Below are 13,521 nucleotides of genomic sequence, written 5' to 3'. Positions count from 1 at the left end.
AGATAACCGTGTGGGCAGTTGCTACCTGAAGTTTGGACCAAGAGGGGATGGGGGCCTGTCCTGCAACACTGAGATTGGGATTGGAGTCACTCGTTCCTCGTGCTGCTGCTCACTGGGAAAGGCTTGGGGGACCCCCTGTGAGACCTGTCCCCCTGTCAACAGCAGTAAGGAAATGTTCTTGTGTTCTCCTGGTGCTGCCTTACTTTAGAAGGGGTGGAAAAAGAATTTACAGTCTTTTACTGTGTTGCTTTACATTTGTCGTTGGAGGCAATTTCCCTGCCACTTTCAGAGGGACAGAGGTGCAGAGGTGTGGACTTGAGCATCACAGACCTGACCTTCAGTCTTCTGTGACTGATGCCTGTTCTCACACTAATGAATCAGTGCCACCTTTAAAAGGCACTTCCCACTGGACCAGGTGGTACTTAAGGTAGTTTTGGGCACCTAATTTTGCTCTTAACTTTCCTCCCATTAAAAAACAAAAAAAAAAAAAAAAGAATTTTGCAGGTAATAATGGAATAGAGTGCATATATCTATTGGGCATTTGTTCTCTGCACCTCCAAGCTGGTAGGGAAATAAATTAATGCTGCTTGGAACTCGAATCATGACTTTAATTTGGAGGGTTTCACTGGTCTCCAAAGAAGAGTGTTGAGGACTCTTGTGTATTTATGTCTAAGTCACTCTTGAGTATTTTCAAAACTAATGGGAGTTTTATCAGCTTTGTAGAGCTTTCAAGGTCTTTAATGAATAATGGTACACAAATGTTAAGTGTGTTGTTCTTTACAGCCTCATAATAGTAGGAGTTCCAAGCTTAACACTTACCTTTATCATTGGTATACTGACATTTCTTATTAAAGAGCTAATCAAAACAGAAAATACGTGCCTCTGTAAGTATACAGTATGGAAAACCCAATATTGTGCCTGCCTTAAGAGTATCTGAGGTTATGGCTATAAAAGAAAGCAGAACTCCTAATCTTACATTCGTTTTCTGTTAATCTAATGCACGTTTGATTTACTGTGAATAGGTCAAAAAAAGTAGAAACCAAATGACTGTAGGGAAGAACAGCCATTAAAAACACAAGTGATATTTTATGATTCTGTTGTCATAATTTTATTTTTTATGAGGCTGACATGTTGTCTCTTGTTATACTTTAGCTGAATACAATACTCTCTGTCCAGGGGGAGAAGGATTCAGACCAAATCCCATCACTATTATTTTGGAAGGTGAGTTTCTTACAAATGACTGTGATGATTGATAATAATAATAATTAAAAAGGTATTATCTTTGAAGAGAAACTGCATTTTTCAGAAATCATTATATTCAGTGCAAATTAAAAACCACTATTAATGTGAATTGGGAAACAACATGAAAAGGCTCACAGCAGAAGAATATTGAAGAAGTCCAGCACCATTTCAGTAGGAAAACAGTCTGGTACTTACCTTTTGTGTGCTTCCTTACTCTAACTGGATTCCAAAATCCGGCCGTGAAGGGTAGATCATTTGTGAAAATTACAGCTCATCAGCAGAAGGTGCAAATGTCAGGAAATACTCATCAAACAAAGCAGCTCTGGTTCCAATAAATGAGCAGGAGTGAGGAATTAGATGCCGAATTACTGTGAACAGCAGTGTAACATTGGGCTTAACAAGCTGGAACTGCTTCTTAGGGGATGTTTGAATGGAAGAGAATGAGCATCTTATCCATGCATTCCTGGAGAGCAATTTAGAGGCAAAAAAACCTCTGAAAAACACACAGGACAGTTCAAAGCTACTAGTTGGCAGAATTTCAGGGTAATCCTTAAATTATCTTCTTTCTTTTCATTCTGGAATGAAAATATGGTGGGGTTTGTTTTTTTCTTCCTCTGTTTTCAGACATTGACGAATGTCAGGAGCTGCCAGGTCTCTGCCAAGGTGGAAATTGCATCAACACTTTCGGCAGCTTCCAGTGTGAATGCCCAAAACATTTCTACCTCAGTGAAGAGACAAGAATCTGTGAAGGTTGAGTTCCTTAAAGCCTCTTTCTCTGTCACAGTGCAGTTATTACAAAAAACACTAATTTTTAGCCTTAAATCCATAAGTGGGCATGGTGCACGACACCCTTACCTAGAGTATTCCCTAAAATCATTATCTTTGGCAACACTGATACAATTAGCACAAAGCTTGTGAGGGAACACTTGGATATATTAATGTTTATTTTAGATGTTAGACCTCAGCCATGTGTATTCACTAAACTAAGGGGTTATTAATGGTTTCTGGCTTCTCACTTAAACACCTTGTATCCCTGGAAAGTTTTATGATGCTCCCTGCATTTTGGGTGTGAGAGTAGCAATTTAATTTACTCAATATAAAGTAAAGTTCATACTGGCTTTCATTTTGTATTTGAGAGTTTTTGTAACTGTTACAACCAAAATTGTAAATTGATCCAAAAACTTTTAAGTGACCAACCCTGCTGTGAGAAGAAGGTGTCAGTGTCTTTTGTGAAGTTGATTTGTTCCTATGTCAGTTGCAAGTTCAAGAACTTTCAGTTTATTTAGTGTGTTGTCTTGCACTTAAGAGAACTAAGGCTAAACTTAGAGGTTTAAATCAGAGCTGTATTTTTCAAGCTATTCTTTAAATGAAGCATTTTTGTTATCTTAGCAGTGTTTATTATGGTTGTATTTCTCAGAAACATTTGCTTTGACTTGGACCTCTTCTCCCTCGTTAACTGCAATGGGTTTTGTTTTTTTTTTGGTCTCTAGATATTGATGAGTGTGTTGCACACCCTGGAGTCTGTGATCCTGGCACCTGCTACAACACCTTGGGGAATTACACCTGCATTTGCCCACCTGAATATATGCAGGTGAACAGAGGACACAACTGCATGGGTATGCAAAATGTCGTCTTTTTTAGAACTGCAAGAATATCGGACTGTTTGAGGGCCATACCCTGTGCTTTGTATTTATTTTGACTATTTTTGGCTCCCAGTTGGTGTCATGTTGTCAGGAAAGAGATCCCCTGTAATATCGGCACGCAGCATTCAAGGACTCTTAACTCCTTAACAGGGCTCACTGTTCACTGGGTTATTTTAGCTGATCATTTCAAAATGGTCGGGTTTACCATACAAATGGATCTTGTGAGTAACTACACTGTGTTTATGATTTCTTAGGAGTTTGCCTTTTCCCCCCTTCTGTCTTTAAATGAAAACAGAAAATATGTCACATAAGTCTGAAACAAAGCATGTAGAATACATCAGTCCTTAAATTATTTTTAAATGCCTGTGTTTATGTTACATTCAGAAAACAGAGTTAATGAATCATTGTCTGGTTTGGTAGGGGATTTATGTTTATGTAACACTGTGATTATCATAATGTCGATTACTTCATAAGTGCTTCTTTTCTCACATCCAGACATGAGGAAAAGCTTTTGCTATAGAAGCTATAATGGAGCCTCGTGTGAGAATGAACTTCCCTTCAATGTGACCAAAAGGATGTGCTGCTGCACATACAATATTGGGAAAGCCTGGAACAAACCTTGTGAGCCGTGTCCAACTCCAGGAACAGGTAAAGTTTTCTGTGGTCACCCTATTTTATTCTTTCTTTGCTTATGTGCTGCTTTGACCTGTTAACATTTCATCCCAAAAGAAGCTTTACTGAGCACTAATATTGGTGTTGAAGATACTGGCTGACCAAAGATACCTGCTGTATCTTTCTTCCAGGAAAATTAATTTAGGAGAGTTTAATTTAGTTCTTGTTAGTTAGGGACACATCTATCCTGGTAGTCCTAGTCTGTCAGAATATCAAGATTGGGTTTCATACTGAATGTAGGAAGCCTTTCTAGAATTTTCAGTTGTCTCTCACATTTGATCCATGATCTGCATGGTTGCTTTTACATTGCCTCTACTGAAGGTGACTGAACTTGTTAGAGTTGCCCAGTAGGTAGGGCATTGCAATGGGAAGTAAAAAATTCTCTTCTGTAAATGAAGGTGAAAATAATTAAGGACAGTTCATTTTCAGTTAGTCTTTATGGAATTGATTTCCTCGAATAAAACACCCCTGAAAGCTCAACTCACAAAAGTCATTGTTGAGAGAATCATCAACTTTGAGGGAAACCTGACATTCATTGGAAGATTGTTTACATTTGAAAAAAATAGCAAAGATGCTTAGAAAAAACTAAAAAACTCGTGCCTGTTTTGTACAAACACAGTTTATTGCTTAATATACTTGTGCCAAGTTTACTTGTGTAGTATCACTAAATCTATGCCTCTGGTACTGTGATTTTAGTGTAAAGAATGTATTACTTCCATTCCAAGTGGTTTATCCTGGTGATGTGAGGTAAGCAACAGATAATTTAAGAAAGATTTTTTTCTCTCTCAGTAAACAGGAGGGAAATTGGACTGGAAAGAAGAAAAAAGAGCCTTTTTCTTTTCCTTCTTAAATAGGAGGAAGGAAAATGAAGGAATTCTCCTAGCAGTCAGGAATGGGAAGTAGGAATTAAACTTGAGAGAGGCAATACATGTTTGCTACGACAGAGAGCTTATGAAATTCTTTCCCCTAGTCATTCATGTAAATGTCATAAAATTGTCATCATGGTAACAATATGATGAGAAAAGTACAGCAAACTGCTAGCAGGGATTCATGCAGTTAATGTTCTTGGATAGAAAGAATTCTCCTTTTAGACTGGTGACACGCAAATTCTCAAAAACTTCTGCACCTTTTAATGATTTATTAAAACCAAAATTGCTTGGTATTATGCAAGCAGTTGTGGGATTTAAATATTTCCTGAAATATTTCAATATTGCCTTGTTAGCTTTTCTAAATGACTGTACTGTTTCTGCAGGCATGGTTGAACCTTTTCCCTCATGAAAAGGGTTTGTGTAAGGGATCAAACACAAATTCCGAGTGGAAATGGTTGAATAGCTGCACTTATGTTCTGTAATCAGTTGTTTTGCAGTCTGGGAGGGAGTTGCACATCACACACAGGGATTGGGGTACACTGACCTTAACCGTGTCACCAGACTGAATCCAGTGGCTCATTCAGAGCGTTATTCTGTGCTGATGAGGATTGTAAGTGAACTTCACATGCCCATGCTTTTGCCTTTTGTTTTTTTCCTTGGTGAACAGAGCTCTTTCTTCCTTTTTCTCTGTTTATGTTTAGCAATCAGTGTCTGTTTGATGTCTTTAAGTAGTAAAGACTGTTTTGTTTGGCTTTATGCATTATGCAGATCATAACTATTAGCATACAGACTTTAATCAGACATAATAGTCCTTTCTTGTTTGTTCATTTTTTTACCCCAAGAAGTGTAGAAAGCTGCTTCTCTGTTAAGAAGTAACAAAGAATGTACAGAGCTCTTTCATGGTTTGGTAATTTCAGAAGTGCCTGATCTTGGTGTTTTTCCTGTTACATGACAATCTTTTTGTCCTAAAAAGTAGTATAGTTATAAGTATATGGGATTTTGAGATCTTTTAAAGTCACTGTTACAAAGCCAAGCTTCCAAGAGGTAAATCTCTGGCATGTGTTTGTGTGACTATTTTGTCAGTTAGTTTAAAGGCATTTTCATACAATCCTTACCTAATTATATACTCTTTCTCTACATAGTAAAAACTGGGGGAAAAAAAGTGAAAAACTGAATTCAGTGTAATTCAGGAAACATGGAGGTAGTATAAAGGTCCTGCAACCCTTTCAGCCTCTTCCTCATCCTCCCAGACCTGATGTGTTTTATCATGGGAGTAGAAGATCACTGCCCACTAGGACAGGGTAGTGAACACAGGGCTCTGTTTTTGTCTGATATATTTACTGACAGGCTTACAGAAAGCAGTAAATGGCGTACATCTCCTTGCAGAAACTAGGTTGCTAAGCCTCAAATCTTATACATTTGTAGTATGTAGAATATATTAGTGTATTAAATCATTATGGGAACATGTATTAAAGATACATCTCTGAAAGAGCAGTAAATTGCTGAATGGTAAAGCACTGTGGTAGACAGCTCTGTAGCCCTGTACCCTGTACTGCAAGATAACCTGTGTGAGCATTAAGCAGACATCAAACAACAGGACAGAAGAAAGGAGAAAATGCTGATGTTCATAGTGGCTCTTGCTTGGCTTAGAAAAATGACTTAAGTATGTCTAAGTATTTTGCCAAATACCATTCTGAGCAGTAATTAACTAAATTTGCTAAAAATGGGGATGTTTGGTGTAGAGGCAAGAACTATTCAACTTATAATGATAGTTGAATTTTTCAGAATCATGAGTTGCTGAAGATCTACCATTAAATGTAGATGATAAGAAACTCAGACTACCGCCAGTAAAGACTGATTGCTGCAGATTAAAGAGCATTACTTGCAGGAAGACAGAAGGAGCTCTATGTTTTTCTTTTTTTTGGTGCTAGAATAATTTGTCAGCACTTCAGGTTTAGAGACGCATCAAAGGCAGGCTCCGTACTCTTCTTTCTTTTGGGTAAAGAGGTCTTCTGTAGGTCCTCAGCAGCAACAACAGTGAGCCAAGCACTCATGGAACTCTCCAGATACTAAACTTCCAGAAACCCCTTGAATTTTATGTCAATCTGATGTTTTTGTAAATTTTACTCACTTTTTGGAAGCATATTTCACTTTAACCTAACACCCTGAATGTATACAAATAACCTTCAACACACCTTGAAATGCTTCCTTGGCAGTAGTTTGGAAACTGAATATTGAAACATACTTTTTCTGGATAATTTGCGTGCTGATATGTTCTGAAAAGGTGCTGTAGAGTGGCTGCATGGCTGTTGTTTGCAAACTGTTCATTCAAACTGGTTGTGTCTTCACACTGGAACTGCTTCATTTCACTCAAACAGGTACAAATCCCTCTCATAGTATTATAGAATTTTGACATGCTTATAGTTGTAGACCTGTCACTTTTTATATTTCTACCTGAATAAAAAAATTATTGCTATAAATGTGTAATAACTTTTCGTCTGGAGAGCATTGTTGAGCCACTGAAACCTTGTCTACAATAATTAGTAGAATCCATGCTAGAAATTTTTCTCTCTATGTTCCAAACCCACTCAATTTCAAACACCTTTCCCGGCAAACTGGGGGTTAATTTATTTTAGACTTCATGCCAAGCATTTCCCATTCTCCAAGTGCAAAATGAGTATACAGATGAAGCATGTTAAATAAATGTGGTGGTTTTGGAGCATCTCTTTTTAAAGCACAGTCTCCATTCTGGTGAACAGCTCAGTGGAACTAATCTGCAGTAATTCCACAGAAAATAAAATAGATAGTATTGTGAAAGAAGCTTAGGTACTAGTAATTAATTTACTTAGGTAAATTTTATTTATTTCTCATATTTGAAAGTGCTGCTGTAGATTCTCACTAGTGCAGATGCTTAGAAAACAGGAATAAACCGTAAGGAGTTCAATTAAATAAAAACCCCAAAAACAAAAACCAAATCAAAACCTAGCTGAGTAACTGCATTCTCAAATCAGACATTTACTCATGTGCCAAAGCCTGCAAAGATTTGGGGAGGTTATGAATTACTATTTCAATTTGCATTAATTTACTGGCAGTCTGAATTTTCAGTATAAGCTGTACAAGAGGCAATTGCTCTCCTGAATACATTTGGCTTAAAACAACTCTTGAGAAGACTGCAGGTAATTCACGGGAGTTTTATGCATTCCCTAAAAATGTATTGCTTTCTGTTTTGCTCTAGTTGAATTCAGGAGCCTGTGTGGAAATATTCCTGGCTTCACTTTTGACATCCATACTGGAAAAGCTGTTGGTAAGTTTCACCAGTATTATTTTAACCAAAAATGATTTCGCATAATGTTTTTGTGCCTGCATAATTTTAACCAAAATAAACATTTCATATACTAAAGTTGTTAAAATTAATTTTGGAGTTACAGTGGTGACACAGGTTGAGACCAATTTATATGTAAAATGCTTCCAATTTTTCTTTTTCATTTCTGCATTTTGATGTGGTATTTTGCTCACCTGCCATCATCTGAGTTCATAATTTTGAGTTTTAATTGGTAAGATAAAAAGCTTTGCCTTTAAAAATATTGTGGTACTTCTCGGCATATTTGTAAGTTTTGCATCTTGACCAATACTTAGTGTAGCTCTGTTTTGATCCTTTCCTAAACTTCACATGCCATTTTGTGTCGTAATGGGCACGTGTGTGGTTTTATAACCTGTGTGTAATTTTGGTATAGTAAAAGGAACATCACAACTCAGTTTTAAACACGGTGAAAATGAGAATCTTTGCAGTCTATAAAGACATGATTAACTGTACTTAAAGTAGCTCCTCTCCCTTTCAGACATTGATGAATGTAAGGAAATCACAGGAATCTGTGCCAATGGTGTCTGCATCAATCAGATTGGCAGCTTCCGCTGTGAGTGCCCCACTGGATTCAGCTACAATGACCTGCTCCTGGTCTGTGAAGGTGATTTGAAACTTGATTATTTTCTCCTTAGCCCCCTAAACTTATCCTGAAGGGAAGGGGAGCATTTAATTCATGTGGTTTTCAAAATCTAGGAGATAGACTGTGATTTTTTGTAGGGCTCAAGGTTATAAATCTGTTTAAGTGCTTATCTTTAATACAAATACACTAAATAAAATTTGTAATTTTTATATAAATTTTATTTAAAGTTTTACTAAAATCTGTAAATTTTTTCTGTCAAGCTGCTAAATAGATAGTCAATGCTTTTGTTTTGGTTTGGTTTGTTTTGTTGTATTTTAGGCAGAATATTTAATTCTTGTCCTTAGAACTTATCGGAGAAAAGTATCTTGGGTTTTTTGGGTTTTTTTCCGACTTGAGTCTCTTCTACAGTTTTAAAGGCAGAGATACTCATAGAAGCTAATAATGTTTTGTGTGTTGTAGATTCAGTAGGAGTTTTGTCATTTGTTTGAGGATTTTGTACTAACATGTGCATCCTAAATAGTTGCAAACTGTGCCACTTACTTTTTCCATTCAAAGGCAAAGAGGAAGTTTATTTTGATACAAAAATGTCTTTAGGCAGATACTGCAAATTTGCAAAGTGACTTTGATGCATGATAAGTTGGATTTGTGGGATCCTCTTCATGCAGAAGGTGACATGGGTGAAATGGTGTTGATTTTGCTTTTTGTGTCCATTCCCAGCACACAAGGCTGGAGGTCAGGCTGCTCAAACTTTGCAGAGGACTGAAGTTTCCTCTTGCACAGACAGACAATGCGGTGTAAATCTGAGGCAGGAGTGGTTTCTGATGTCTGCAGTCTTGGTGTTTCAGATATTGTTGAGTGCAGCAATGGGGACAACCTCTGCCAGAGAAATGCTGACTGTATCAACAGCCCTGGGAGCTACCGTTGTGAATGTGCTGCTGGCTTTAAACTGTCATCCAATGGTGCCTGTGTTGGTAAGAAATCGGATGACTTTTTTCTCCTGTTTTTACCTCACCGATGGTATACGTGTATTTCTCTCAGTGTGCTTTATTTTCTGTTACCTTGTGCATTCTGCTATTTTGCTTTATAGTCACGTTTCTCAGTAAAAGGAGAGAAAAGATAGGGTGACATTCTTAAAGAACATTTTCCAGGTATCAGCCAAATCCTGACAGTAGTTTATCCTCAAGGTGTGTAGGCAAGCACTTCCTGTAAAATGAAGGTCTGTTATGAATCAGATTTACTTACAGATAATTTTGGACATGGTTTTAATCGTACCAGCAGACTGTAAAAACATTATTGTGTAAAATGAGGATGTAATGGAGGTCAGTAACGTGCACCATCTGTTTTATGGTTTTGTTATAGATCGCAATGAATGTCTGGAAATTCCTAACGTTTGCAGTCACGGTTTGTGTGTGGACGTGCAGGGAAGCTACCAGTGTGTATGTCACAATGGCTTCAAGGCATCCCAAGATCAGACTATGTGCATGGGTATGGAGAGAAAACACTTTTCTGTGTGTGGTTTCTTTAGCTGTGAGCTCTTTGCAGGGGGAGACAATGAGTCTAATTTTTTCATTAGGTTATACTGATACTATAAAACTGATTCATGCATTTCTGGGGGGGTTTTTTTATGAAAAAAGTCTGTGAAGTTATCCTTGGAGGGGATAAATTAGTTTGAGAAAAAAACTCAGCACAAAACAGTTCCAAGATTACTGACAAAACATTTCCACAGAAATACATCATATGGCTTATTTGACAGAGTTTTATAGGACATATCAGAGAGTGATAGAGTTTGGAGCTAAAACCACACTTTTTTCAGGTATTTAAATCTGTTGAGTTCATATGTCATTTAATAATCAGAATCCCCCTTTTAAAGTAACTATGCTAACTTCATGTGAAATTATGGCATGATAGAGATTATATAAGAAATAAGATTGAACAATAAGAATATTTATCTTGTTCTTTCAGTTCATAATCAGTTCGACAGTGTTTTAAAATGAAAAGGTGATGCATTTCTATTTTAAATAGATATTTAAAACACATTCATATTGTAGTACATACTCATATATGCCTAGAGTCTGCTTGTATTTAAACTAAATCCCATTAGTCAGACTGTCTGAGGAGGATATTTGGGAAAGTGACCTGTTTTGACAAAGCAAAATTTTGAAGAACTAGCTGGACAAAATCTCAATAGCTTCCAGATCCCCAGGAAACTCCACAAATTACTGTGACACATGGCAGGAGACACTGAACTTCTGAAAATTGATGTTTGCAAAAGTTTCTAAGCAGTCTTTGTAATTCTGGATGTGATATTGACATTATCCATTTACTTATATAAATTGAATTGCATTTTCCACAGCTTTTCATGGGCTCTGAGGTAAAATACGTACACAACAATCATTTCAGGGCTGTGATGCTAAATCCTTTGTACTCAGACCTGATCACTTGTATATGTTAATTAAGAAATTAATAAATGTTAATATGGGAAACAGAAAGATGGAATGCCTTCAGATAACTGCACATGCTTTTTTTAACACGTTACAGTACCCTTTATTTTAAAATACACACAAAATGGCATCATGTAGTGTTTTCCTCGTGTACTGAGAAGCTGTAAAAATCCATAGCATAAACACGTAATGTGACGGATGAAACGAGGGACCAAAGTTTAGGATATTGCAATTTTGCACAGACAGCTCATTAACCCATACCTGGGAAAATCAGTTCCCGCATGCAGTTTGTCTCTCCTCGCAGATGTTGATGAATGCGAACAGTATCCATGTGGAAATGGAACCTGCAAGAACACAGTTGGATCATACAACTGCCTTTGTTATCCAGGATTTGAATTAACTCGTACTAATGATTGTGTGGGTAAGAGACCTAACCCAAGCTTTTAGTTTCATTGCTGCTGGCTTGGCTTGCCAAGGAGGACAGTATGTAGTTAAACAGAAGATATGTCAGGGTGTGAAGAAAGTTAATTGAGTGCAGTGGCTTCTGCCGTTACCAGCCCTAGATGTTAATGCTTACTGTAATGTTTCAAACTAATTAAAAGTGTTTTTTTTAATTACAGCAAATTGAGATAATATTATATTATCCTAAATATCTGGACTACTGGGGTAACTTTTCAGTTCACTAATGTTTTAGTGCATCTCTCAGCTCCTTTAGATTGCCTTGGTGTTTACAGCACATCTTTGGCTACAGGTACAGTCCACAGGCACCACTTGTTTCATCTCACCAGTGCTGCCTCATGAATTTGAAATAATTCCGTTATTTCACAGTTTTGCTTGACTCTTGCACAGGATGAGAAATAAGAAGCAGACCAGCAATAAGAAAGTCAGAACACCTGATCTGCATAACTTTGCTCATTTTAGGAGAGCAGACCCACCAGATCTGCTCTCCTAAAATGAGCAAAGTTATGCAGAGTTGACACAGGCATTACTATTTCACGTTCCCTAAACACAGGGCACTAGAATATCTGATGAGTTTGGACTACTTCAGTTTGTAGGTTCCAATGATAAAGCAACCAACACCTTCCTGGGCTGAGAAACAGGCTCATAAACCTCGAGATCTTCGCCCTTGTGCAGAGCATAAGAAAAGAAAAGAAGGAAGCTTTACACTCCTTCCTGCTACAGAGGGAAGACAAAGCAAAGTCTGATTGCTCCTTCAACTTCAGGAGAGAGCTAATATGTCAATAAAAAAGCATTTTAAATCCACTTCTTGGCCAGGAAAGAAAAAATTAAAGTAACAAGAATGTGCTGCAAAGTACAAGTTTTTCTTAGAGCATGTTGTATATCCAATATCCATTTCATTTATGCTTCCTTCTCCATATTTTTTCCTTATGCAGTGCTCCTTTAAGTCTGCATTACTGAAGTAACTCTACAAAATAACAAGCATTTTAAAACATCATTTTCAGAACAGTTGAGAAGGAAAAAATCATCCTGTGGAAATGAAATTACATAATCCAAAACTTGAGATTGGCAGGGACAGGTTTTTAGGAGGAAACTCGAGTGCATATGGATCCAGATAAACTCCAGATCATCCCATGTAACGTTTTGTCCTCTGTTGGAAGACTTGGTGTCATGCAGTCCCTTAGGAGTAATTGAATATCTCCAGATGCAGTAATTGAGGTAATGCTATAAGCCTGGAAATTGTAATAGTCTATGAAAATTGTGTGGTTTAATTAGAACATGCACCTTAATTCTCCAGTGAGTGTTACTTTCCATCAGCTGTCAGCTGATTTGTTGCTACAAAATATACCTTCTCCACAGAAATACCAATATGGAAACTTGAGTGTGGTTATAATATACTGTATGTAGTATGCTGGGACTCAATTCTCACTTCCTAGGTTCAATTTTGATATTTTTAATTTTTTTTAATCAGATATTGATGAGTGCAGTTCCTTCTTTGGTCAGGTGTGCAGAAGTGGACGGTGTTTCAATGAAATTGGTTCTTTCAAATGTTTGTGTAATGAAGGATATGAGCTTACTCTGGATGGCAAGAATTGTGTTGGTATGTATGTATGTATGTATGTATGGTGTTCAAGTACTGATGAGCTGAAATAAACTAATAGCTCCCATGTAGAGGGATGCAACACAGTCTGAATATCTCAATATCAAAAGAGAATGACAGTGACTTAAATGAAAACACAGTAGAAGTAACAGGCTTTTTTTGGAATAGTTGTTGGTCTTCAAGCAATCAGTTGCCTTAGAAAATTAGTACAGAACCCTTCAGTCTTTTTCATTTTTTATTACCATAAGAATTACAGGATTCTAAACCTTTCTTGATTTCCTCCACTCTCCAAAGATACCAACGAGTGTGTGGCACTGCCTGGTTCATGCTCCCCTGGTACCTGCCAAAATTTGGAAGGATCATTCAGGTGCATCTGTCCACCAGGATACGAAGTAAAAAGTGAAAGTTGTATTGGTAAGGCAAGTCGTAACTCTTGTTCCTGAACAATTTAAGAGTTTGTATGTGACTCTAGTTGGGTGGAAAGCAGTTGTACACCCTTCTGGTTGTGAATTTTTCCTGACTTAAAATCAAGGTGACAGGGAATAGGTATGAAAAGTCTTCAGGAAGAGGTTTTAAAAAGGAAGGCAGAAGAATATTTTGTACTGTATTGTACTCTTCTTTGAACATTGATTTCTTCATTAATGCAAACAA

At 37.2% G+C, this 13,521-nt stretch overlaps 1 protein-coding gene across 2 annotated transcripts in view; it reads left to right on the top strand.

The window, feature by feature from the left end:
* FBN2 (fibrillin 2) overlaps window positions 1-13,521 on the top strand; it is a 121,216-nt gene that overhangs the window by 87,930 nt on the left and 19,765 nt on the right. For both annotated transcript variants that reach the window (XM_066181933.1, XM_066181932.1), the window contains exons 37-48: window positions 3-164; window positions 1,153-1,221; window positions 1,867-1,992; window positions 2,733-2,858; window positions 3,381-3,533; window positions 7,662-7,730; window positions 8,266-8,391; window positions 9,216-9,341; window positions 9,730-9,855; window positions 11,116-11,232; window positions 12,742-12,870; window positions 13,165-13,284. In XM_066181933.1, the coding sequence (XP_066038030.1) occupies window positions 3-164; window positions 1,153-1,221; window positions 1,867-1,992; window positions 2,733-2,858; window positions 3,381-3,533; window positions 7,662-7,730; window positions 8,266-8,391; window positions 9,216-9,341; window positions 9,730-9,855; window positions 11,116-11,232; window positions 12,742-12,870; window positions 13,165-13,284 (1,449 nt within the window). The remainder of the gene's footprint in view (window positions 1-2; window positions 165-1,152; window positions 1,222-1,866; window positions 1,993-2,732; window positions 2,859-3,380; window positions 3,534-7,661; window positions 7,731-8,265; window positions 8,392-9,215; window positions 9,342-9,729; window positions 9,856-11,115; window positions 11,233-12,741; window positions 12,871-13,164; window positions 13,285-13,521) is intronic.

Source organism: Chamaea fasciata, unplaced genomic scaffold, assembly GCF_029207755.1.
Source record: "Chamaea fasciata isolate MVZ Bird 193981 ecotype frontalis unplaced genomic scaffold, bChaFas1.0.hap1 SCAF_4, whole genome shotgun sequence".
Classification (NCBI taxonomy): domain Eukaryota; kingdom Metazoa; phylum Chordata; class Aves; order Passeriformes; family Sylviidae; genus Chamaea; species Chamaea fasciata.
The sequence above is the reverse complement of the archived record's forward strand: the minus strand, read 5'-3'. Positions and strand labels throughout refer to the sequence as shown.